We start from the raw sequence: 25,057 nt of genomic DNA, 5'->3' as shown, positions 1-25,057 counted from the left end.
CAAATCTCTGACAGATTATAGCGATTAGATGTGACTTTAATTTTCCTGGATTTTCAAATTTCCATTAATGGCTTTTCTATTTATAGAAAAGGAAAGACATTTACAAAGAAGAGGACAAAGGAAACAAAAACAACAAGGCTAAGTGTCTATCCCACTATAGGCTGGGAAATCAGAAAATGGGAATAATGTGTTTAAAACCTAAATCAAAAGTTCTCTAAAAAAGTTTGATTTGTTCCCCCCTCCCCCCATGAGCTACTGCTTCTCTAGCAGCTGCATTGGCTGCCTAGAAGGGTGTGGGAGGAAAAATGCACAAACACACTTATGAATGGAATGTGTGTTTTGCAAGAGGCCAAGTTGGCAGCTTTGGCTCCCAAAAGGTGGAAGCATCAAGAACAGAGTGTGCAGACTGAGGTCTCAGAGGCCTAGTGGGTCCAGGGCTCTCTCTACAGAATAGAATTAAGGCATACAGGGAAGCCTCTAGCCCTACCTATCCAGAAGGAAAAGGTCTTGGCTAGTCTTGGGAGCAAGGTAAATGGTCTAGGTTCAGGGAGCCCTAACCTGCCATTTCTGCACTTTGAAAACAATCCTCAATTATTAAGCACTAACAGTGGGTTTTCCCTAATATAATTCTCAGAATAACCTTATGAAGTAGGTAATAATTTCCTCATTTTAAAGGTGAGGAAACGGAGGCTGACAAAATAATTCATACACAGTCCACTATTCTGACATTTTCCACAAACTATTCTCCAAATACTCACGACTATTAAAAGTAGGTATTTCCTCATTTTGTAGATTTGTAAATGGACTCCAGTAAGGTTAATTACCTTCCCCAAGAATACCTCAGAGTAGAACCCGTCCATATCCCAGGCAGGCACTTATTTTGTCTGTCAAGACAGGAACTCAAGAGGTAAGTATCACCTAAACTCCCACAGCTTTGGAGCTCAGCTGGGCAGGAAGGAATCCAGCAACACTATGAATTTCAAGTTGTTCCAGCCTATACACAAAAAAAAAATCATTTGGTAAAACTTAATTTGCCAATCTCACTAGAGAAAAAAATACTGTAAACATCTTGTTAAATAAGGCCCAGTTTTTATCAAATAAGAACCAGTTTGGTTCCAAGCCTATACATAGCTTTGTACATTATTTTCTCTACAAAATCGGACTCAAAACTGTACATACTATTCTGTAGCCCTCTACATTTCTTATATCAGATAATATACAGTACTATCACTGCATGGTCTCATTTGCATTCAAAATAATCTAAGATACCTGTCCATTACTAAATATGCCAAACACAGATGCTAAATAACTTATCGAAGTTCAACAAAAAGCTGGGATTCAAAGTTAGGCACTTTGGTCAGGTGTGGGGGTACAAATCTGTAATCTCAGTGACTAGAGATTCACAATATTACAGGTTCAAGGCCAGCCTCAGCAACTGACTTGGGGTATGAAGTGTGGTTTTGTGTTTAAGCACTCCTGGGTTCAATCCCTGGTACTCTTGATGTGCTTCATATTATACCTTTTCTGGAAAACCATTAATATCTCTACCAGTTTGGAATTGTGTGCCTTTGCCCATGTTCTTCCTAATACAGAATGTTATCAGTAAGAGTTGTTAAGCTGAGCTCTGCTTTTACTGAATTTGAAGAGCCCAATAACCGATGAAAAGTGGTGTGATACAGGCACCTACTGGTAAAAGGTGGCATTGCAACCACATTCTGAAGGAGAGATTTCCAAACATGGGAATTAGAAGTGGGTTTCCAAGACTGGCAAAGCTAAAACCATGGTGGTGAACTTGTGAGATTTTCCCATTCAGCCTTTCTCCTTCAATTTTATAACACTTGCCAAGGTGAAAACAGCTTGCCTTACAGAAATTTGCTTCAGATATATCACCTTTCTTGATGAACTGCATAACTGGCTGGTTTCGTGACCTATACAAAACTTTATGGGGGAGGAACAAACTCACAAAGAGAAAATAAGCTAGTTTCCTCCCTCACCTTGTCTTAAGATGAGGAAGGCTTGAATTTTAGGCATTTATTGAAAACTTGTGCATGCCATGTAAATGGATTAGACCTGTTAGCTGGTACACCAACTTCCCACACAAAGCTGTCCACTGAATGAAAAGGCCCAGCAGTCTTTGGAGAAGCTGCAGCCTGACCGTCTTCTCCACCATTGCCCAGGAAGGATAAGAAACGGCAAGTGGCGAGCAGACTCACAAACCCATGCTTGGGGTGATGCTTTCCTCCTCTTCATCATCTTTTATTCCCATGAGTCCAAGGCCAGACAGAGATCCATGAGGGCTGCAATAAATGAGGAATGAAGACAAGTTTTTATCAATAGGGTTGAGCCTCCTAGGCTGGAAAGGGTGAAGTTTCAGAGTATGTGTGCATGTCATGGGGCAAGAAGCAGATAAATTTATGGAAAGCTGCTTGCTAAAGATGATTCAATGCAAGAACACTGACTAGTCCCAAGAGGCCTAGCTTTGCCACTTAGGAGAAACATCAACCAAAACTCAGTTTTTCAACTATAAAGCTCTACAATATTTAAATTACTATCTCACAGGGCTTTTGTGAGAATCACACAATAAAAGCCAGATACACTTAAGCACATATTACATGCCAAGGATCGTTCTGAGCACTTGTCTCATTAAATCCTCAAAACAGCTCATTGATATAAGTACTACTATAACTTCCATTTTTCAAAGAAAGGCTCAAAGACACTATATAACCTGCTCAAGTCATACAGCTGTTAAGAACCAGGATTTCAAAAATGGAAATCTTCAGAAACCTAAGTTGCTGTTAATATTTTGTTAATTTTACTTAAAGTATTTTATAACACCTACTTTATACCAATCATGGTTTGAAAAACTATTAATAAATTATGTTGTAAAATACTGAGCACAGCACTTATAATTTAGGAGCTATCCAAAGATTGTTAGTTCCCTGCCACTGTCATGAATATTCATGGAACCGAGTTAGAAGGCCAAGGAGCTCTGTCACAAAGCAGATGTAAGTAAAATGAATAAAGGCAATATTCGTCTTCCCCTGATGTCTGACCTTAAGCTGCCAAGCACTAGCCTTTAGGGGATGAAGGAGTGGAGCTCTAAGGGCAAAAGAGTCACTCTGATCTCAAATCCCATGTATTTGCTAATTGTATGGCCTTACTAAGTTGTTTAAGCAGAAACTTTCTCTTTGTTTAGGAGAGAATTTCAACCAAAAGTGTATATAGATAGCCTCTTTTAAAGGGTCTGATAAATTATAGCAATGATTATTTCAGAAACAACTAGAAATGTAAGGATGAAGAGCTGAGTCAGGCCTCTGACTGAAGAAACCTATTGTCTTTGTTTTTCCTGAGCACTTGGTTTCCTAAGGTGTCCACTGGCAGCTGCTCAGATGATGCCTGGAGAGGTCAGTCACAGCAAACAGACAGTTTAGGGAAATGCATATTGCTGCTACAGAAATCAGAGTGTGACTTTTAAAAGAAAATTGTAACTTGGGTTTTCTTATAGTAAAATTTGCTACTTCAAAGAGGGTCTTACTCTCCTGACTTATCAAATTCATCTTAGAATCTTTAACTCAGTCAGAACCTAAGCCTTTACTCCCTGACCCTAATACTCCTTTCCCAAGCCTTCACATTCTGTGGAATATCTAGAAGACTATTTCTGCAAGAAGAATGCTTTGAGCCACCCTTGACTTAGTTTTCCTACTAAATGGAGATTGAAATGTAAGTATTCTACTTGGGAACATAAAGACTACTCCTCTATTCTACTTGAGGAGCTTTCTAAGGGCAGGTCTGTGTGTTCCCCCAGAGCCTTTGCTCTTAAGCTTTATTGGCAGCTTCTGGTCACTTTTTAGTATTTTTTTTTTCTTTTAATATTTAGCTGTAGTTGGAAACAATCTTTATGTGGTGCTGAGGATCGATCCAGGGTCTTGCACATGCTAGGCAAGTGCTCTACCTCTGAGTCACAATCCCAGTCCTAGTCTCTTACTCTTAAATTAGCCCAGAAGGAAGACATCTCACCAGTAAGTACATGCATTTTAAGGATTTTACGACAGGAAACGAATCTCACAGAATGTCACTTAAGGGGACTTAATAACACACTTTGATAATTTTAAAAATACTCCAAAAAACAATCCTCTTTCCCTTCTTACTCTATACATTTACTCATTTATCCACCCATTCACTCATTCCAAAACTGCTGATCTTTACTTTAGGATTTAACATCAATTTCTTTTTCTAAAAAAAAAAAAAAAAGTTTATAGTTTTTAAAAAAACATTGATTTACTCCAAATCCCTCATTTTAGAATAGAAATTGAAACCCACAATGGGAAAAAGTGGCTTGGTCACTTGTGGGAAAGACTGAGATGAACTGGAACTGGACCAAAAGTCCTATTTCTATTCCAGTGTTTCTTAGGCTTAGAATTAGCCAAATGGGCCCTACTTTCTCTTAAACAGATGACAATGGGGGAAAGAGCAGGGAAGGAAAGAGCACACTGATATGTGGGGAGGGTAGGCCCTGATCACACTTGATCCTGGGTTTTATCCTAGGACATCTGGACATTTTTTTCTAAAGTTAGGCAGCTACTTCTTAATCCAGGGAGACTACAGGACCTAAGATCTCTAGTTTTAAACTGGATGATCCGTCTTGAGGAACCACTATGTGTATGTAATTAACATAAAACCATACCAATGTAAATTGGGAATATAATTCCTATCTCTTAGAACTGTTGAGAATTAAGAGATGACTCATTTAAGTGCTTATTTTGTGTCTGGAAATTATCAAAAGGCCTTTCTCCAAGAACAACTTAAGCCTAAGGGCCATAGGCATAAGAGAAAATCCATCAGTCCTTACCTACTGGTTCCTGGCAGGAGGATGACACAAAGGGTACCTGGGCTCAGGCTTTGGTAGAGCCTTCCAATCTTCCGGCTCCAACGCCAGGCTGCTATCTTTGGATGGTCCGCCTTTAAATTCTGGGATTAAAGCCATGTGTCAACACTTAGTCAGAATACACATTATCCACCTTTGGAGGGGATACAATACTTCCTCAGGCTCTAAGGCCATGAAATCCCTATATAGGTTCTGGACAGATCCCATTGAAGCCCATCTGTGGGCCTTCAGGCTGGTTTAGAACCTCCTTATAGGAAGAGAGGTGCTATCCTTTCCTCCACTAAGGACCCCAAGCTATGGTAGCCATGTCACTGAGGAGGCCTTTATGATTAATATCTTTGTGACTTTGGGCAAGTCACTTACCAGCTTTTGCTTCCATTTATCATCTGCTAAGTGTGGGAGATTAGACTAGGACAGGGTTTCCCAAGCTTCACTCATTCTCCTCCTTCCCCTCTTACGTGCCTCTTATGTTTACCTTTAAACAGAGGAAACTCCTTCTTAGCCTTGTGTAAGTAATACTACTTGAAGTTTAATGTGGTCATATACTTTAGTTAACTGTTAGAAAAGCAAGTCGACATAAGCGAGAAAGCAAAAAAGCCTGTCCACAACTATCAAAATTTATTTTGTGTGTGTAGAGTTTGGGAAACCCTCAATAAAAGTTGTCCAACTCTCTGGCCACCCACCTCAGTCCCTCAAGTCCCTCAGAGAGCCACCTTCAAAGGCTAAAAACCTGATTTTAGCAGCTATGGAAGGGAACACAGTATGAGAAATCAGATTTGGCTAGGGCTACAAGAAACTTAAAAGTGACATAGGATGGGTCAAAGTAGGAAAAAAAAGTGATGGATCAAATATCACTGAGTAGGACTGTCCTGACTAATCTCCAGGAACACGTAGGTCCAAGGTCCAGAGCCAAAGTAGCTGCCTTCCCCCTCTAACCCCAAACATTCTCACTCACCTGCAAGGTCTCCTGCTCTGAGGGAGGAGGTCTAACTCTAAGACCTGGGGGCCTTCTTGATTCAGGTGGTAAGCCCCTAAGCCATGCATGGAGGTGCCTGGGGGTTAGGGCATGCCTGCCTTTCAGCTTCCAGTCCTTGCCTGTTAGGATATGGAGGGCCCTCTGGGCATTGCCAAAAGTTTTGAATTCTGAAAGCAAGAACAATCCCCCCCAATATTCTGTTACTAAGATCCAAGAAAGTTGATCAGTGTGCAAGCTGGAGCCTGGCTGCAGCCTAGGGGTGGGAACGAGTGGGAGGGACAGAATTAGGAGCTCAGGCCTTGGTTTATCCTAGGAAGGCTTATTTGGTGAAACTTTCCCCTCTCTGACCTCCAGCGGTCACCACCATCCCCAATCTCCTCCTTCACGTTTACATTTGGTGGTATAGACTTACTCAGGAAACAATATTTTTTCTGTCTTCCGCTTTTAGGATCTGTAGGCACAATCACAGCTTCCAGGCCAAAAAAGAGATTTGGCAATTCCTGAAGATGTCCTAAGAAATTTTGACTAACTCCAGATAGATAAATAGTATCTCGGTTCTCAGAATCTTGTTCCAGCTCATTAACAAGTGTGTCACAATCCAGAGTGAGTTCTGTCACAGGTCTCTGTACCTAACCAAGAAAACGTGGTATTAGTGGTGGAGAGTCACCACTTTCACTTTTGAGCCTGTTACATATAAATAATTTAGTCTTGTAGCTTCCTAATCTGTAAGGAGGCTACAGAGTTGCTAAAGACTCTCCATCAGAGTCTCATGCCTGGGTCTCTCTAGGACATTTTGTATGTCATGAGGCACTATAAGATACAGGCTGTGCTAGGTCAGGCCTAAGTGCAGGGGCTGCTTTCAGCTTTCTCTGACCACCTTACCTTTATGTGTACACCTTCTACCAGAACGCCATTCAAGGACTCTATGGCCAGCTGGGCAGCTTCCAGGACTTCATACCATATATAGAGATGAGGCTGCAGAAAGACAAGTTTTCTTCACTACTGCTTTTCAGCACAAACTGCTAGAGAAAGAGTTGGGAAAAGGACCTGAACTACAGTGGCCAAAACCATCAGAATGAACGCCCCTGCTATACTGGGCTAGACAGCTGGTGACTACAGATGGTCCAGGAATTGGTTCTTGGACAATGACTAATCTTTATTTACCATTTGAACTCAAAGCCCACTGCCCTGGGTTGTATGGGGAAAGCACTAACAAATTCCTTATTATAACTTACTTTTTATAACATTATAAATCACTAAATTCATTAAAGTTCACAGGCAGAGGTTCCAATTTGTTTTATTAGCTTGACTTTAGACAGGTAGTCTTCTTATAAGCTTAGACAGGCCAAATTCTTCCAAAGTCTAGACCACATGTTCCATCTGCTTTTCTATTTGCTGACTCAAGAGTACCTAAATCTTTGTGATTTTCTAAGCTGTAGCATCATTATGGAGAAAAAGCACTTCCCCCATAAAAAGCTTTACAATGATCTCGCAAAGATGACACCAAAGGCAATCAAAGAAAAAATATACTGGACTTCAGTAAAATTTAAAACTTTTATGTAAAGGACACTTGATGCACAGTGTCAAAAGGCAATACACAGAAGAGGAGAAAATATTTGCAAATCATACATCTAATAAAGAACTAGTATCCAGAATTTACTAAGAACTCCACAACAAAAACAACCCAATTTAAAAGTGGGCAAATACCTCTATAGATACTTCTCTAAAGATCTACAAATAGCCATGATATTCAACGTCATTAATCATTAGGGAAATGCATGGAGAAATTAAAACCCTTGTTCTTTGCTGGTGGAAATGGAAAATGGTGTAGCTTCTGTGGGAAATAGTTTGGTGGTTCCTCAAAAAATTAAACAGGATTACCACATAATTCATCAATTCCATTTATGTGTATATGCAAAAATAACCAAGTACATACAGTTGAAGAGATACTTGTACAAACAAAATATGGTATACACATAGTGGTACTTAGTCTTATAAAGGAATGAAGTTCTAATGTATGAATGAACCTAGGCATCATACTAAGTGAAATAAGCCAGACACAAAAGATTAAATAATGTATGATTCCATTTATGATACATATTGAGGGATAAAATTCATAGAATTTTATAGAAATTAGCTGAGGTTACAATGGAATTGGGGAGGGGATAATAGGGAATTATTATTTGGAATGATGGAAAAGTTAAAGGTTAAAAGGTAAATCTCATGTTATAATTTGCCAAAAAAAAAAAAAAAAAAAAAAAAAAAAAAAGCCTCTAGAAAAGACTATATATCCCCCAGTCCATCTTTTATATGTATTTTTAATCACAGAAAAGACATAAGATAGATTTGGGAAAAGCATATTTGAGTATCTGGGACTCTTTAGATCAACTGAGGTTTTTATATCTTTCAATTGTTATTAATGTAGCAGTTTCAGGTTGCCTGGTTCCAAATTCCAAAGATACAAAAAATTTACAGTGAAGTCATTATCTAACCCCTTTCCTCAGCTACCTACCTCCTCTTTCTGGAGAGCTACATTAAACTCACTGCATGCTATTCTATAGATTAATAGTATTATACTATATCTTTTAATTCTTTTCATGGTTTCTTCCCTATCTCTACATAATGCACTTATTCAGAATGTTATTACTTCAGATATCACCATCAATTTGTACTCATTAAATAATACTGAAATGAAAATGAAGATGGAAACGTAATCGTTAAAAAGTTTTATTTTTTTTCAGTTGTAGATGGACACAATACCTTTATTTTATTTATTTATTTTTATGTGATGCTGAGGACTGAACCCAGTGTCTCACATGTGCTAGGCAAGCACTCTACCACTGAACTACAACCCCAGCCCCCCCCCACTTTAAGAATTTAAAAAATGAAAAAAAAAAAATAGAATGTAAGGAAATAAAATAATTAGTGTAAATTGTCTAGAAACTAACTGTAGGTGTGTAATTATTTTTTACTCCACAAAATAATGAGGTTATGGCCTCTCAGCGTCACCAGTTGCTGTGTGTGCGGAGGACCGAGCTAGCTCGCAATAAACACCTCTTTGCTGCTTAAAAAAAAAATAATAATGAGGTCACATCAATAGATCTTAAATCAATCCACTGTTACAAAGAACATTTCTAAATCCTGGTATAGAAAGTGCCACATTCTCGAGTGCGTATTAAAGCTCTTCTATACTTAAAGATAGATATTTTTTCTAGCTATGAGTCTACCTTACAGTTGATACTTTAAGATATATAGAAGTCATAGTTCTTTCTGAAAGGGCACTTTGTCATTTAAAACTGAGCAGTCAGAAGGCTCACAGGCTACATCCAACCAGACATTTTCTGTCCAGCTACATAATTTTTAAGAAATTTGGAGCCAACATGAAAATTCACATATTTCTCAATTCCCAAAACAAAACCAAAAAAAACATACTCCAAATCAGAAAATCAAGCAATGCAAGGTATACATTCTTACAGGTCAACAACTGCTCGCTCCTACCAGACAGTTGAAGACTATCAAGCTCACTTCACTAATATCTGTTATCTGCATGGTTCCAGAAATCATCTGAATTTCTAAAACTGATCTAGAAGATCAAAATATGAATTTTCTCATTTCCTTACCTGATGCGTTTCAAGAACAAGAGTCATTGTACGGACTGGGCCAAAGCTCTTAAATAGCCTCTTCAGAGCCCTTAGGTTACAATCTTTGCTAAATGGCCCAGCATAGATAGTTGACATCTCTGTCCACTTGATCCGCATCTATATGAAAATAACAGAATATAAGGAAAAGGTGGATGTGGAAAGAGAAATGAAATTTGAGTCAAAACATGGGATAATTCCACCTCAAATTTTTTTGACCTAAATACTTGGCAAATATACAAGATTTTATTTACAAGGATTTTCAGTTCAACATTAGAAATATTTATTAAAATATTTTAGGAAAATTTATTAAAGCACCATAATACCGTCAATAACAGGTATACCATACAGTGAAAAACTATGCATCCTTTAAAAATGAGAAAATAAGATATACAATGGTTTTAATGAAAAAAAAAAAAAAGAAGTCACAAAACAGTGAAAAAAAATCTGTCATAAAAGGCTTGCATTACTTTCCTTTTTTAAAACTATTGTTTAACAGAACCCATCTACTTACCCTTTTGTTCATTTCCTCAGTGAGGAGAGGTGAAAAAGGCTCAAAAGAGAACTGAACAATACTGAATGGGTGGAAGTCGACTTGCCTTCTGGCCTGCTCAAAGACCTGCAGAAAACAGCAGAGACTAGGTGAGGTAGGAGCCTCATACCCACTCTACTGTGGCTCTAGGACGGTGCTCTGAATGCATCCTATGAAGGCACAAGAAGTCACTCACCTCTTTATTTGAGAGGCACTTAATAGTTTCACAATTTTTAGAAGGGAGTTCAATATTATCTGTCTCTCGGGATAAAAAAAGGAGCTTCTGATCAACTGAATCTAAACATTTCAAAACACTGTAAAGAGGCAGAAAGGAAAGAATAATTGTTTTCCATATCCTGACATTCTTTATACCTACAACATCTCTTAGCAACATATATTCAAATTTAACTACCATTAACAATTTAGTTTCTCAAATGCACTAGTCACATGAGATTAATGGTTACCACCCTAGGTATCACACATATAGAACACTTTCATCATTGCAGAAAACAGAATTGGACAGTGTTGCTCTACAGGGAGGGAGGGAGGGAGGAAAGAAAGACAAGACACTCCAAACCTTCTATCAAGGTTTGGGCCCAATCCTAAGGATCTTATACATTATTTATTGGCAGGAGTCAAATCCTTTGAGTCTATTTTGTTTTTCCTAATGTGTGATATATCAAGGTTGTAGAGCGAGTCTTCCAACCAAAATAAACAAGTCTATCATCTCCAATGCCATTTAGTTCAATGTACTAGTCTTATTATTTTGTAAACTTAGTCACTTAATTTTATACTAGCTCCTAGATTCAGAAAATTATAAATTAGATTCTCCATCTGCCTTTGCTCTTGTTTAGAACTGGAAAAACATCACCTTTTGTATGTGTACTGAAACTTTTCTCTTATATTTCTTATTTCTTGGTCTCTCCATAGCTCCTCCAGATTGAGTTCTGCAATCTAAAAGAAAACAATGTGATAAATTTTAATTTCTTGCAAAGCATTTGAGGTTAAAAGAAATACAACACCAAAACCAACTCAAGCTTTGTTCTGTTTATTTTGACCAGGCTTTGCCACTGCCAACCTTGGGTTGGCTTCAATAGTTACCAGATGGTTTCTGGCTGTGCAGTCAAGAATAGTAATCTGTTACCAGCCACCAATATTAAATGACATGCACCTTTTGGAATTAATAAGATTGGCTTTTATAGCAACATTAGGAAAAAAAAAAGTCTAATTAGTTTAATGAACAAACATGAAAAATCTACCCTAATTGATTTTTATTCTTTTTCCATAAAGTGGGAGTCTACCTGGCAATTGTGATGCTAAAAATATACAATTAAAAAATTACTTAGAATTATGATTTAAATAAAAATGAAAAAGTACAGAGTTCACTGACACCTATGACCATTTTTACCTATTAGTAATAAATTAGTATGATGCATTTGTCAAAATGAATGAAACAATATTGGAATGTTATTATTAACTAAACAAACTTAGTTCAGATTTCATTAGTTTTTAATCCAAGTGAAATATAATTTTTACTAGAAATCAAGCACATTCTCCAAAAGTGGTCTGAGAACCCTTGGGGTTCCAGAGACCCTGCAAGAATGAGTTTAAGAGGTCTTCCTTTCTCCAAATGCACAACTCAACAGACTGAATATAGACACAGAAATGAAAACCTACCTGTATTCCATTGATATTAAAGATTTGCAAAATATGTAAAACATTTTCCTACTACTTTTTGAAAATGCTATCTTCTCTTGATATTTTTTACTTATGGTATTTTCTATTGATATATTTCTATTTCTATTGAATATAAATAAGTATTAAAGATATTTTTCTCATATTTAATTTCTAATATGGTAAGTATTGATACATGGTCCATAAACAAAAGCTCTTTAAAGATAAGGAGTCTTGAGACCATCAAGTTCTCGGAACCCATGTTGAGGTGGTTTGGGGAGGGGCTAGCCCTCATGTCAAATCTAGTCATATTATACTGGATCACAGCTGGGCCCACTGTCATACACTGTGTATAGTTACTTTTGCACCATAACAGCAAGTTGAGTCTGTGATAGAGACGAAGTCTACAATATTTATTATCTGGCCTTTATGGAAAATAAAGTTTATTGAACCTTGGTAAAAAGAAGACATGCTTTAAAAGCTTAAAGTCCTGGTTTGAATTCTGGTTCCACCAGCCAGTTATTTAACTTTTTAAAACTTCAGAATGCTACTGTATGACACTGGAATAATTTGACTCACTGGGTTGCTGTGAGGATTAATTAAGATAATGTCTATAAGGCGTTTTAGAACAGTGGACTTAGTAAGAGCTCAGTGAATGACGACTATTACATTTATGAGCCCAAATAAGATCTTTTAGAATGTCTTTATACCACAGTGACATAGAATACTATTAAGTTACTATTTTACATGGATTACAATTTACTGCATGACAGTCACAATGGAAGTTATTGTGTAAATTATAGTTCAGAATGCACTATAATTCTCTAAGAAACTATTCTCTTCAATGTCTCTTATGTTATTCTAATCTATATACACTGACATTAAAACAATAGTACATCCCACATTCCATTTGAATAGATCAGAAATCTGACAGACTTATTTTGTAATTATTAGCATCGGTTACAATAGTCACTGCCAATAACATGGTGCTTAATATATTCAAGACACGGTGCTAAGAGGTTTATACACCGTCTCTCATTTCCCTCATCAACATCCCAGAGAATTGTGTATTCACAACTTAGAAATCTAGAGACAAGCTATTCGGACAAACTGCCTACATGATACATCTAGATTCTGTAGAGACTATTTAAAAAACAAGTAAGCACAACTTCAGAGACTATATACTTTATTTTACCACTGCATTATCCTAGTGATATGGGTCTTAATTCCAGACGCATGCTCAGCTCAATCACACATATTTATTTAGAAAGAAATGTATATATTATTATTATTATTATACCATCTAGGTATATGGTCCTTTGCCTTTCTTAAAATTATGGGACTGGATCAAACACACTGATCAAAGATACTAACCTTCTTTGGGCCATTCTTGAGAAAATATTGAGTTAATTCAAGGGTCGCTGTAGCATCCTCTGTGGCATCATGACCATTTCTTTCCGAGCACTGAATATCCTTCCTGGAAAGTCAAGATAAAATTGACATACCTGGGAATATTTTATTCTGACTAACCCTCCAACCCTGAGAGAGGCGCTGAAAATGCAGCTTTGTTTCATACCAAGCGTATCATCTGGACAAAAGGCTACCCAACAAAAAATCTAATCTACTCCCCTTGGCCAGCAGTTCCTTTTCTCATTTCTTAGACAAAGCAACTGTTTTCCAGAAACTTTTCCAGAAACTTTATTTACATTCAAGTGTTTATATGCACATCCATATAATATCAATGCCTTCCTCTGCAACACCATTTTATTCTAAGTAATTTCTTTATTTTGTTTTTGTGCTACTGACTATTGTACCACTGAGCTATATTCCCAGTACTTTTTATTTTTAGATAGGGCCTCACTAAGCTAGCCTCAAACGACTCCTTCCCAAGCTGCTGGAATTATAGGCATGTGCCACCATGCCTGGTTTATGCTAGGTAACTTCGTAAGAGGGGTCTCCACATTAGCACAGATGCAACCATTTTTTTTTTTAATCAAAATGTTCATTATTTCAGATAGAAAAAAAAAGCTGGAAATGCTATTTTGAACCATGTTATATCAAACATCTTTCTACATGTATTGACACACAGAATGTAAGTTATATTTTGAAAATTCGGCTAACTTTTATGTTATTGCCTGCCTGGCTCTACCCATCAAGCCTCCTCAACTGATTATAAGTCCTATCTCCATAATTTTTGCATTTCATATGAAATGAAAGGAGTCAGGTATGGTGGCAGTGACTCAGTGACTCAGGAGGCTGAGATAGGAGGATCTTGAGTTCAAAGACAGCCTTAGCAATTCAGTGAGGCCCTAAGCAAATCTGTCTCTACAGAAAAGGGTTGGGGGGGTGTGTGGTTAAGCACCCCTGGGTTCAATCCCTGGTACCAAAAGAAATGAAAGGAATAATATTTACAAAGTAAAAGTGAGAAAAGAAACCTTGAATTTTGTAATATGTACTATCAAATGTTATGCTAACTTGTGTGTAATTTATCAAGACAATATTGCAACAGGTAAAATAAACATACCCCAAAATAGCTTTGGCTAAGAACTTTAGCTTGAATCTTCTGCCCTGCTCTCTGGCATAAAGCAATGAGGTATCAATAACATATGGATGAATCATCTGAGGAAAAAGAATAGAATGAGTAGCATCTTATGCTAAAGGCAAAAACCATCGGGTTGGGGGAAGAGCAATGCATTGGATTAGAGATGAAGCAGAGCATGCATTTATAATAGACAATGTCCTGAAATCACATACGCACTTTCAATGCTCGAAGATCAAGGTCTAAGGAATGACCAACTAACACCGCATCAGGAGGAAGCAGTGCTTTTAACTGCCTCTGAACGTCTTTCAATTTTGTCTTCACTGGGTTAAGCATCTTCTTTGTGATTCCTGAATAGCTTTCAATAAATATAGAAAGGGACAGACCAAAATATTAACAAATTTTTCTCCCCAAAGTCTTTAAAAAGAATAAACATTTTCCTGTGTTCAAGGTACAAAAGGTTGCAAATACAAATAAGTAGAGGAAATTAACAGTTAGCCATAATCCCATTAGAGATTATCACTATTTACATTTTAGTAAATATCCTTCCATATTTGATACACATTTATTCATGAATATAATTTACAAAAATGCAATCATATCTCATGTACTGCTTTATAACATGCTTGTCACTTTAAATATATCATAAGTTTCACATAACACATCCTTTTAAGTGTATTCCATTATATGCATGACTTATTAGAATTAAACCTTTACTTTTATATATTCCCATATTTTGCAATATTATGACAAATGTGCTTGTGCATACATCTTTGTTAATGGGACAGTCTATATAACTATCATGTCTCATGGTCTCTCTATGCCTAAGTAAGCAAAAATCCATATCTTAAAGGATGGAAACAGTAATGTTTCAATGACTTTTTCTTGGCCTAATTACTATTGAGTACATTCTGAAATTACATGCTAATCTTTGGAAAAAGACTAAAATTTTGAGCTTCAACATCTTTTATGGAAAAAAAATTAGTTTTTTTATGAGGGTTCAAGACAGATTAAGTAGTAAGATCATTTGACTGCCAGATGTTGTCTTCAGATTTTCAGGTCTTACCAGAAAGCAAAGCTCCCTCCAGTTGTTTGGCAGTTAATGAAGAGTACTGGGGATTCTAGGATAAGGAAGATAATATTTTGCTGACAACATCACAAGATTATTAGAGGACGAGAAGGGCAAAAACATTACCCATTAACTGTATGTGAAACTTCAATATTAAAATATCAAGGTATTGCCCAAACTTTTCTGATATTAGATAAGGAGATAAAATCTATGTAAACAGAAGCTATGAGCCTTTCCTGTTAAGTCTTATTCCATTCTATCTAGTTTGAGAGCTCTAAGAAAGCTCAAATAAAAATGAAAAATACCAGGTGACGTAGTCTATAATCTTGTCATCAGGTTTGACCAATTCATCCATAAGACATGATCCTCCTTCAGCAACCAGTGAGATGCGTGTTAGTTCTCTCCCCTTGGATGTGATGCACTGAAAGATCAGAACAGTCAGGCTGCTGAACTATAAAAGCCATTGCTTCCTCTCATTCACAACTGCCACCTAGCCTCAACCATCAGGGTCCCTGCAGCAGTGGCAAGATGTATACTAGAGGATCCAAGATGAATAAAATTAAAGCTAGGCAGGTCACTGAATGTAATAAGCAGTGAAGTACAATTTCTCTGGGAAATGATGTTCTCAAGGAAGATGAATAGAAATAATAACTATACCTACCATTTCTGGAAAGTATATTATATCTAGTAATGTGGTAAGTACAACTAATAGCTTATTTTGTGTATGTGTGGTACTGGAGATTGAACCCAGGGGCACTTTTACTACATCCCCAGCATTTTTTTTTTTAAATAGTTTTGCTAAATTGCCCAGGCTGGCCTTAACCTTGCAATCTTCCTGCCTCACCTCATGAGAAGCTGCCATTGGAAGCATGCCCCACTGTGCCCAGCTCAGATAGTTTATGAGGTAGCTTTTTTTAAAATCCCAACTTCAAAGAGAGAAGCTGAGGCTAAGAGAGGTTAGGGGACTTGTTCAAGGAGATATAGACACCAACAGCGAAGACAAAGAGACACATCTTGATTGTGTCAAGACTCCAAAATATTACCTGTTAGCTACTCTAAGAATTAAAGAACATAAATGTTCCTGAGTACTGAAAGATGCACTTTGAAAGGAGTTACTAAAATTAGGCAAACCAAAACAGTGCTAAAGCAGGAAAATCCTACTTCTAATCTTCAATGTGTAAATCTGAACCAAACCAAAATATTAAGGCAGAGTTTTCATAGCAACAACAATAAAATACCTGTTCAAATGACAGGTGTAAACCTCGAAATAATGTGTAAAGACTTACCTAAACAAAGCAACTAGCTGAAAAACTTACATATCTATTTTTCACAGATTCACATTTCCTAAAATATACATAAAAGGGCCTATTTTCTGCTATTTAAACTGAATACTGGAACTATATGCATTCATTCACTAGTCTATTAGAAACTGTCTCATACTAACTTCCAGTTTCCAATATTCTAGCTCAAAAAAAAACCAAAGAGTACTTACCATTTCACAGTCAAGCCCAAAAAGAGGGCTGTTATCTGTTACAGATCCATTACATTTGGTAGTTATAAAGTTTTCACAGTCAGGAGAACCTAGCAGGAAAAATAATATTTGCCTTTAGAAATTAGAGATGGTAGTGAGGTGCAGTGGCCCAAGCCTGTACTGCTAGTGACCCAAGAGGTTAAGACAGGAGGATTTTTGTGGTGCTGGGGCCTAAACTCAGGGCCTTGTCCATGCAAGATAAGAACTCTACCAACTGAGCCATATCCCCAGCCCCAGGAGGATTCTCAAGTTCAATGCCATCCTCAACTTAGCCAGACCCTGTCTCAAAATTTTAAAAAGGGAGAACTGCCTGGGGAATGTAGCTCAGTGGTAAAGTACCCAAAGGTTCAATCTTCAACATAAGCATACACACACACACACACACACACACAAAGACTAGAAATGGTAAACATCACTCTAGATTCATCCAGGCAAACAAAATATCAAATATATTTCCTAGGCACCTTCTCTATATTAAATAATTATAAGAAATCAAAATATGGTTTAGCCCAGAAAAGGCAACCCCAAATCTGACAGATATTATACTTGCTACTCATCTATACATCAATGGCAATAATGCCAAAAAATTTCTAAACAAACAACATGCTATGCACCTTTTATACACCAACTGACCTAGTCCTATGTAACTGATCAAGATTCTGAGCCTAGTCCTGCTCTATTAAAGAAATGAGGCATTAGGTATTAGAAAAATGTTAAAGACAGGGCTGGGAATGTGGCTCAAGAGGTTGTGCTCGCCTGGCATGCGCGGGACGCTGAGTTCGATCCTCAGCACCGCATAAAAACCAAATAAAGATGTTGGGTCCACCGAAAACTGAAAAATAAATGTTAAAAAAAAAAATTCTCTCTCTCTCCTCTTTAAAAAAAAAAAGAAAAATGGAAAAATGTTAAAGACATACTGAGAAGGAATGAAAGAATATGGAATGAGAAAGAGTGAAAGGCAATAAATATTAAATATTTAATGTTATTTAATATCATTTTCATACACTATCTTAAATAATCACTTTACCAATCATGGTTTATATCCCTTAATTTGAGAAACAATGCACTTCAAATATTTTCTTGTAAAATATGAAAAAGTAAAAATCTCCCATTTGGAAAGTAGCCAGAAAAATGAACTTTCAGCAACAGTACTTAAATAAACTGTTACCAACATTAGATTACGTCTAAGCCAACCTTGTAATGGAAAGTTAAAAGTTTTCATTTCCTCCTCTGTCAGAAGGCATCGGAGCAAGCCCACTTTTTTAGAGCCATACTTTTGAATGATAGGGTCATTCTGCAGGTTGATGTTAGGTTTTGTAATGGCAGACGGTAAAGATCCTAAAACAAAGAAATACAACAGAATGTATGTTAGGATGTCCAAGAACCTTATGACATGCATCCTAACATTGTTGAAGACCCAGCCCCAGCTTTCAAGGGCAGCTGCTATCTAATACAGTTGTAATAATACAAAGAGAATAAATCCCAATGAAATATAAAAATAAAGGCTATAAAAGAAAGAATGAAGATTATGCTTTAGGCTCAAGTGGTCAGAGTTCAAGAGAGGAAAAGATAGAAGCTGAGTCCTAAGTGGAAAAGGCAGAATTCTGATACTGGTGTTAGTCCTGTATGTTATAGTGCCTACACAATAGTCCATTCTAGCAAATCTACTCCATCTACTCAAACGGTCATCTACTATAGCTATCTACTCCAGTAGCACCATCCTACTCCTTAATTAGAAGCTATCAGTGTTTGGGTTAAGGATGTGGACCTGGCTCAAGAAGAACTAATGTAAAGAATAACCAATAGTCTATAGATATTCCTTGTGGAAACATGCCCAAATGGGACATTTTAGCAATGCTAATGGACTGCCTATCTTAAAAATTTTAACTAGAAAATATAGAGACTTGACCAATTAGAAGACAAAAGAAAACACATAAGTTGATGTTATGAAAGGGATGGAGAACAGCTCTTAAAGCCAAAGTGACATAAGCAGAAGAAGACGTTCTAGGTAAGACAGAAATATATATAACTTGGCTTGGCAGTGACTAGACCACCAAGAAGAAAAGATCTGTATGCGAGTGGAGTGTAAGAACCAAGACTGAATGAAAATGATGAAAGAAAGACTATCACATGTGCATGCCAGGCCCAAAAGTTTGACCTCTGGTCATTCAGTAAGTAACTGGGAGCAATAGAAAGTTCTTGAGAAGGGAAGCAACATAATAATTTAAGAAAGATCAACCTCCAATATTTGTGGAAAAAATGCAGTAGAAAGAAACTAGAAAAAGCTTTGTTGGGAAAAAAATTATGACTCAGGTCTAGAGCAAGATGCTAGAAGGGACAGTGGAAAAGGAATAGACATAAATACAAGAAAAACTGGTACAGAATGGTGACAATAATTCAGTCAACAAAATACTTATAACTGTTTATTACATGCTCAGCATTGCTGTAGACACCAAGAATTCCAATGAACAATACCAACAAAATCTCCTATTGAACTTAAATGATAGTGGGGAAGATGTATTAAATAAATATTAAATATTTAATACATCAGGTGGGGATAACAAATAGAGTGAAGTATGGGGGGGGGCGATAAGGATTAGCAAGGCATGAAAACTGTTTGTCATAAGGTCTCTGATAAAGTGACATCTGAATACAGATTTAATAAGGGAATAAGCCATGCAGGCTGGGGGACAGGGAGCTATAAAAACAAAAACAAAAAATGTAATTCTAAAATTCAAGACTGGTGTCTTCAAGAAGTGTACCAAGAGGAGATAGGACTTAAAGACAGGAGCCCATTATTTGGGGATGAGAAAAATTTTTTACCTATAAAAAACTTGGGGGGACAATGGAGTATCCATTAACAATGTCCATCAGGTAGAGATTATAGAAATCATTTATGAAGAAATCATCCATGAAGACTGATAAGTAAATCTATAAGACATGGCATTACCCTGCCTCTCCAGCTTCATCTCTACCTCCTAGCCCCCTCAACATTCCCCGTTGCTATTCTTCAAATTTCTTTTTTCTATTTTTCTTTCAAATTAAGATTTTTATTTGAGCCTAAAATCATGATGACTCATGATTTATTGAAAGATATTTAAAATACAGTGTATGTTAAATCAGACACGGCTTCAAATTAGATATGGGCATCTATCGGAGAAGGAAACAAAGGAAAGGTAGAAAATTAAAGATGTTGAGACGAAGGATAATAGGAAGCACTGTTCTTAAGGACATGTGAAGGAATCACTGGTTATTCTTCACTTTTTTTCATGTTCCTTCAGTGCAATTATACATTATTTAATTATTTTTGAACACATAAAATGTAACTGGACAATATTTATCTTTACTGTATGTATGCTCAAATAAGTTCTATTCTATCCTTCCACTCACCTCCATCCCCCAAAAACAGAGTTAGCTTAACTTGCTGGCAAGATATAATCCACATCTTGAAACAGCTATTATGGATAATATATACTTTCAAGAAACTTTAATTGCTGAGTCTATAGCTCTTGCTGGAACTAGAAGCATCTATATTTCCCATTCATCACTCAAATAGTTATTAGTAAGTGTTCCCAACATTAGTTAAAGGCAAAATCTTCCTCTTCCCCTGTATGCTAGTACAAAGATCCAGTCATGGTTCAGAAATTATTCACAGTAATTCTTAAGACTCCAGTGTTAGTGATATCCGAGTATCCTTAGCTAGAGTTTCTGAGCTATGACCCTGGCAGTGGTTTCTATGTATAACCGCCCTACGCACCTGCCCATTTTTTTCCTTAAAAAAAAAAAAAAAAAAAAAAGCCTTCTGACTCAGCTAGTCAAAATTCAGTTTTGTTGCCTGCATTAATACACTTGATAAACAGAGTCATAGTCATACCTTCGATGGTCTTAGGCAGATATCCAGCTGTTTCTTTATTTTGTAGCCCAATAATATCAGCTAGAAAATTAGACGATGGAGGAGGCAAGCGGAATTTCTGAAATTAAGATTTTTATAAAAAATGTTTGAGAGCAGTCAAAATAGTATGAATGGTCTAGAACTTTGTTAGCTCAGGGCAATGAAAGGTCTAGACCTTAACTGTTTGCATTGTAAAATAAAATCCATTTCCTTAATATGGAAGTGACTTGGTAAAAAAAGCCACATTCGTATTAATAACCACCTGCTGGAAATTTTGTCTTTCATGTTACACCTTGTAAAAAAAAAAAAAAAAAAAAGGAGAAACATTATACAAATGTACAACATCTTTGTATTTTCAAAGCTCTTCAATATTTATTATTTCACTGGACAGCATTTAAGGTAGTGAAAACAGAAAATAATATGATAAAGAGTGTGAGAGCTCTAGCCCTAAGTTTAACCTTCACTTTTTATAGCTGTAACTTGATCAAGTTACTCAGTTCCTTAGGTAAAAAAGAGGGATAAAAACTCTTATAGGATTATTGTACAATTAAAAGTGATGAATGCAGTATGATTAATATAGAATTTAATATATAGGAAGCGCTTCATAAAATGGAGACTCAGGGAGATTAGAGTTAACCAAACACCTTCAGAAGTAAATGGATAAAAGAAGCCACTAGGGAATGGAGGCAGCTATGGGAAAATAGAGCACATGCCTTTTCAAGATGACAGCTGCTATTCAGTTCTGCATACCCTTCCTAAGGGGGCCCAATCTTATGATTTTTTGAAGAGGTAAAAAATAAAGATTTTATATAAACTTTATAATCTGAAAATATCATACCCCAAATTAAATAGGACAATATCAATCTGGAAGATACAGACTATAATTTATAAATAAGTGTAAGAAAATCAGAGAGAAATCTAATATCATTAACATGAGGCCTCTAACTCTCTATATTCCCTGACATTTGTTAGGTGGTCATGAGGCATGTTTTCAGATACATGTATTAGTCTTAAAATGATATGACCTAACTCACCCCCTCTAATACAAAGTTTTCTTAACTTACGTGTTTGAAGGCTTTTCGGAGAAATCCAAACTCCAAATAGAACCTGTAGAAGTGTAGTTGACTCATCCCTTGAAGGATGACAACCACTATTCTCTTCAGTTGGCTTTGGTAAAGAAGCTGACACCACCTATTAAAAAAATCAAATCAATACAGCTCAGAGTGATACTCTAAGACAGTTTCAGGTATACCGAAGGGAAGTATGAAAAAATTAACAGGGATAGCTAAAGGAATTTTTTATCACCCACTGACTTCCTGGAATTGGAAGTCATTATTACAGAGAACTCAAAGATCTCTTAAGACAAATATTTGTTTCATTCAAGTAAAATGTCAATGGAAACACAATGCTTTAAGTTCACTATCCCATTAAGATTTGCTTTGAACCAGAACAAAGCTCATTTTATAAAGACTCATCCCAAGATCTCAACCTACATGCAGCCCCTCCTAAACCAAGTAATCAAATGACTGGCTTCCAGAAATTCAATTTTAGATAAATTGACAAACTTACAGTACAGTTTATTGATAAGGAAGGTGGCTTTTGAAGTATCTAGCCAATTTGTAACAACCTCCCCCAGTGAAATGCAGGTATTTACAAATTTTAATTTTGTTGGTATAAAATTAATTGGTATATAATTTGTTGGTATAAAAACAATTTTCAAAAGATAATAAGTCATAATATAATAATGGCATTGACTATCAGAATAGCAAAATTCTCTTTGCTCTTTATTCATAAAACAAAATGACAGGAACTACTAACATATTATCAGGTTATTTCTATGGGTCTACACCATGGGGAAAGAAATAAAATATCTAAGGGAAGCAGGTCAGATGGGACACTGGAGCATACACACCTTATCTAAAGAGGAAAACCATTACTCAGTTTTGACAAATACTTACCAAATGGAGAGACAGAGTCAGTTGCTAGATTTTTTAGTTTTTTAAAGACATCAAAAATCTTGATTTTAGAAATTCCCAAATTTAACTGATGGCAGCTATTACTAAAAAATTATGATGAGGATACACCGAATAACAGATGTTGGTAAGCCAGACATGGCCCTTTAGATACTAGTTTGAGACCGTTGATCTACACACATCTCATACCTGGGTTTCTCAATATCGGGTTTACCCAGAACTGCATACTTCAGCAACTCACATAACTGTTCATGGGTTACTTCACAGTTTTCAGCAATTAAAATGCTAGCCAATCGGGCTCTCTGCAAAGGGGCATAGCAAACCATGATGATCAAGAATGGAAATAAAGCAAGGCAAATAATCATTCTAGTTTCTCATTAGTTTTACAATCATAACTAAGAATTCTAATTGAAAATAAAGCCCTAAAATAAGCTGTGATATTATTATTATATTTAATAAACATTGTTGTAGAACCCGAATTATACTTGGTTATGTTCTAAAAATATTAGGATGAATAAAATGCTTTATGCTCTCAAGGAGTCATCCCACTAAGGAAAGAAAAATGACAGGTAATTACAACACACCATGAGGAAGTGCTATTACAAATATGGGACCAAAAGTTTCAGTGACAGAAAAGCACTGGGGCTGGGCCTTGAAAATAAAATGTCTGTCCCATTGGAAAGTATTGTGTCCAAACAGGTAGTATGGTTTGACTGGGGCCAAGATTGCATGTTGCAGTTATCGCAGTGTGAGGGAAAGGACACAGCAACTAGATCATACTAAGCTAAGCAGTCAGCCAACAGGAAGTTCAATGAATCTCCCACCTCCTTAAGAAAACTTTGCCCTTATATCTGGTTATCAAAGTAGTTCATGGTTGTCATGGTTGTTATTAAAGACTCAGAAAATAAGAGATAGGTAATAGATAATAGAAACACAATAGATAAATATGAAATCCATGTGTACGACTCATTTTTTTGTCTGGAAAGCATAATTGAGTGTAGGGGTCAGGAATTCAAACCTTGGGAATCATACTACCAGAGTTCAAATATCAAGTTCTATAATCTTGGACAAGTGTCTTAATTTTTCCAAGTCTTACTTTCCTGTGAGTAAAGTATAATTCTATCCATGAGATTGCTAGTGCAGCATATTAAGTCTATGTGACATAAGTAAATAGACAGTTATTCCTAAATTTTCTCCCATGGCCTTAAGTTAATATTGAGCATCTGCTATTAGCCAGATATAGTTCTGAACATTTTATAATAAAGAAATGAACAGGTAATAGAACAATTAGAATACAGACTACAAGGCCCCAATTCTATTCATCTTTTTACTATCCATTCCCTATCATTTAATGTAATGAATCTTTCCCTATCATTTAATGAATAGCTTGTTAGATAATAACTGTTAGGGATTATTATCTATCTGAAAAAAAATTCCGTATTGATAACACTTACCTAAAAATTTTCAAGATAAATTCCTAGTCAAATAGAGCAGGTAGATCTTTTGGTAAATATTGCTAACCAAATGCATGAGATTAAGGTAGAGATCTACGGTTAATGAAGAGTCTGAATGAAGTACGTTTGGCTGTCATCATTATTATTCCTCTACTGGAACGTGAACTGCAAGGAGCGCAATTCCAATTGTGTGTTTCTGAGCACGAGGCTATTCCCAGAACTTCGAAAGCCTCCTGGCATCCTGAAGACCTCAGTTAAGTATGTGTGCCAGGCACTGTGCAAGTTTTAAAGAACAGCCCTCAAAGTGGAAAGCAGCACAATATCATTCTCATTTTACCGATGAGCAGAGCCCACTCAGCAAAGGCAATGGGAGGGTGAGGCGGATCCCGGTTCGAGACTCCGAAGGAGGCTGGAGTGAGGGGTCTGTAGGCTTCCCTTTGCTCACCTTGGGCTCGGGCTGCCTGTCCACGGGATCGGAACGGGATATCCTCGCCTCGGGGGTCCTGATCAGCTTGCTGGGGACCCGTCTCCTCTTCCTGCCCTTCCTGGGGAGCCTCCCGGTCTTCTCCTCCTCTGGCTCCATGATTCTGTGGGGAAACACAAGCTACATCTGACAAACTCCGACGACCCCATTCCCTGGGACTCGAGGCGCCCCTCGTTCCCCATTTTACAGCGTTTCCCCCGTCGGCCCTCGGTAGCCAGGGTGCCAACGCGCCTCCCCTTCCCGCGGACTCGCCCACCACCGCGCGCACCAACCGTCCGCCTCCCGAGGCCGGATTCCAAACGGCTCCCTAACGCCGGCCACGCCGCCGGCCCGCTGGCAAAGACGGAAGGGGGCGCTCCCTAGCAGCTTCTCCGCCTAAAACCACTCCCACAACCCCGAAGTCTCGGAAA

General features: G+C 37.0%; 1 protein-coding gene across 6 annotated transcripts; it reads right to left on the bottom strand.

Annotated features, from left to right (window-relative positions):
• Window positions 1–2,016: 2,016 nt before the first annotated feature.
• Window positions 2,017–25,054, bottom strand: REXO5 (RNA exonuclease 5). 6 transcript variants are annotated; one of them, XM_081297032.1, is made up of 20 exons: window positions 24,916–25,054; window positions 24,609–24,750; window positions 22,899–23,011; window positions 21,801–21,927; window positions 20,719–20,815; window positions 18,039–18,182; window positions 16,806–16,894; window positions 15,619–15,734; window positions 14,464–14,602; window positions 14,230–14,324; window positions 13,080–13,182; window positions 10,903–10,985; window positions 10,228–10,345; window positions 10,014–10,118; window positions 9,482–9,619; window positions 6,744–6,836; window positions 6,274–6,490; window positions 5,841–6,028; window positions 4,850–4,968; window positions 2,017–2,297 (listed from the first exon to the last, which is right to left on the bottom strand). In XM_081297032.1, the coding sequence occupies exons 2-20, from the start codon at window positions 24,744–24,746 to the stop codon at window positions 2,210–2,212; spliced, it is 2,310 nt and encodes a 769-aa protein (XP_081153158.1). In that variant the 5' UTR covers window positions 24,747–24,750; window positions 24,916–25,054; the 3' UTR covers window positions 2,017–2,209. The 6 variants fall into 6 exon arrangements, with proteins under 6 accessions (XP_081153158.1, XP_081153159.1, XP_081153163.1 ...); XM_081297033.1 differs by having other exon boundaries at window positions 24,920–25,054; XM_081297037.1 differs by lacking the exon at window positions 24,916–25,054 and adding an exon at window positions 24,835–24,911.
• Window positions 25,055–25,057: the final 3 nt, after the last annotated feature.

Source organism: Spermophilus citellus (assembly GCF_964194105.1).
Source record: "Spermophilus citellus genome assembly, chromosome: 6".
NCBI classification, from domain to species: Eukaryota; Metazoa; Chordata; class Mammalia; order Rodentia; family Sciuridae; genus Spermophilus; species Spermophilus citellus.
The sequence above is the reverse complement of the archived record's forward strand: the minus strand, read 5'-3'. Positions and strand labels throughout refer to the sequence as shown.

Bases quoted from the DNA above. Each gene is read 5' to 3' on its own strand.
- REXO5 (XM_081297032.1), bottom strand. From the start codon at position 24,746: ATGGAGCCAGAGGAGGAGAAGACCGGGAGGCTCCCCAGGAAGGGCAGG. The intron at 15,735-16,805 runs GTAAGTACTCTT...CTGATCTTTCAG, and splicing joins TTGGGCTTGACTGTGAAATG to TGCATCACATCCAAGGGGAG. The intron at 6,029-6,273 runs GTAAGTCTATAC...TCTTGCTTTCAG, and splicing joins GAAAAAATATTGTTTCCTGA to AATTCAAAACTTTTGGCAAT.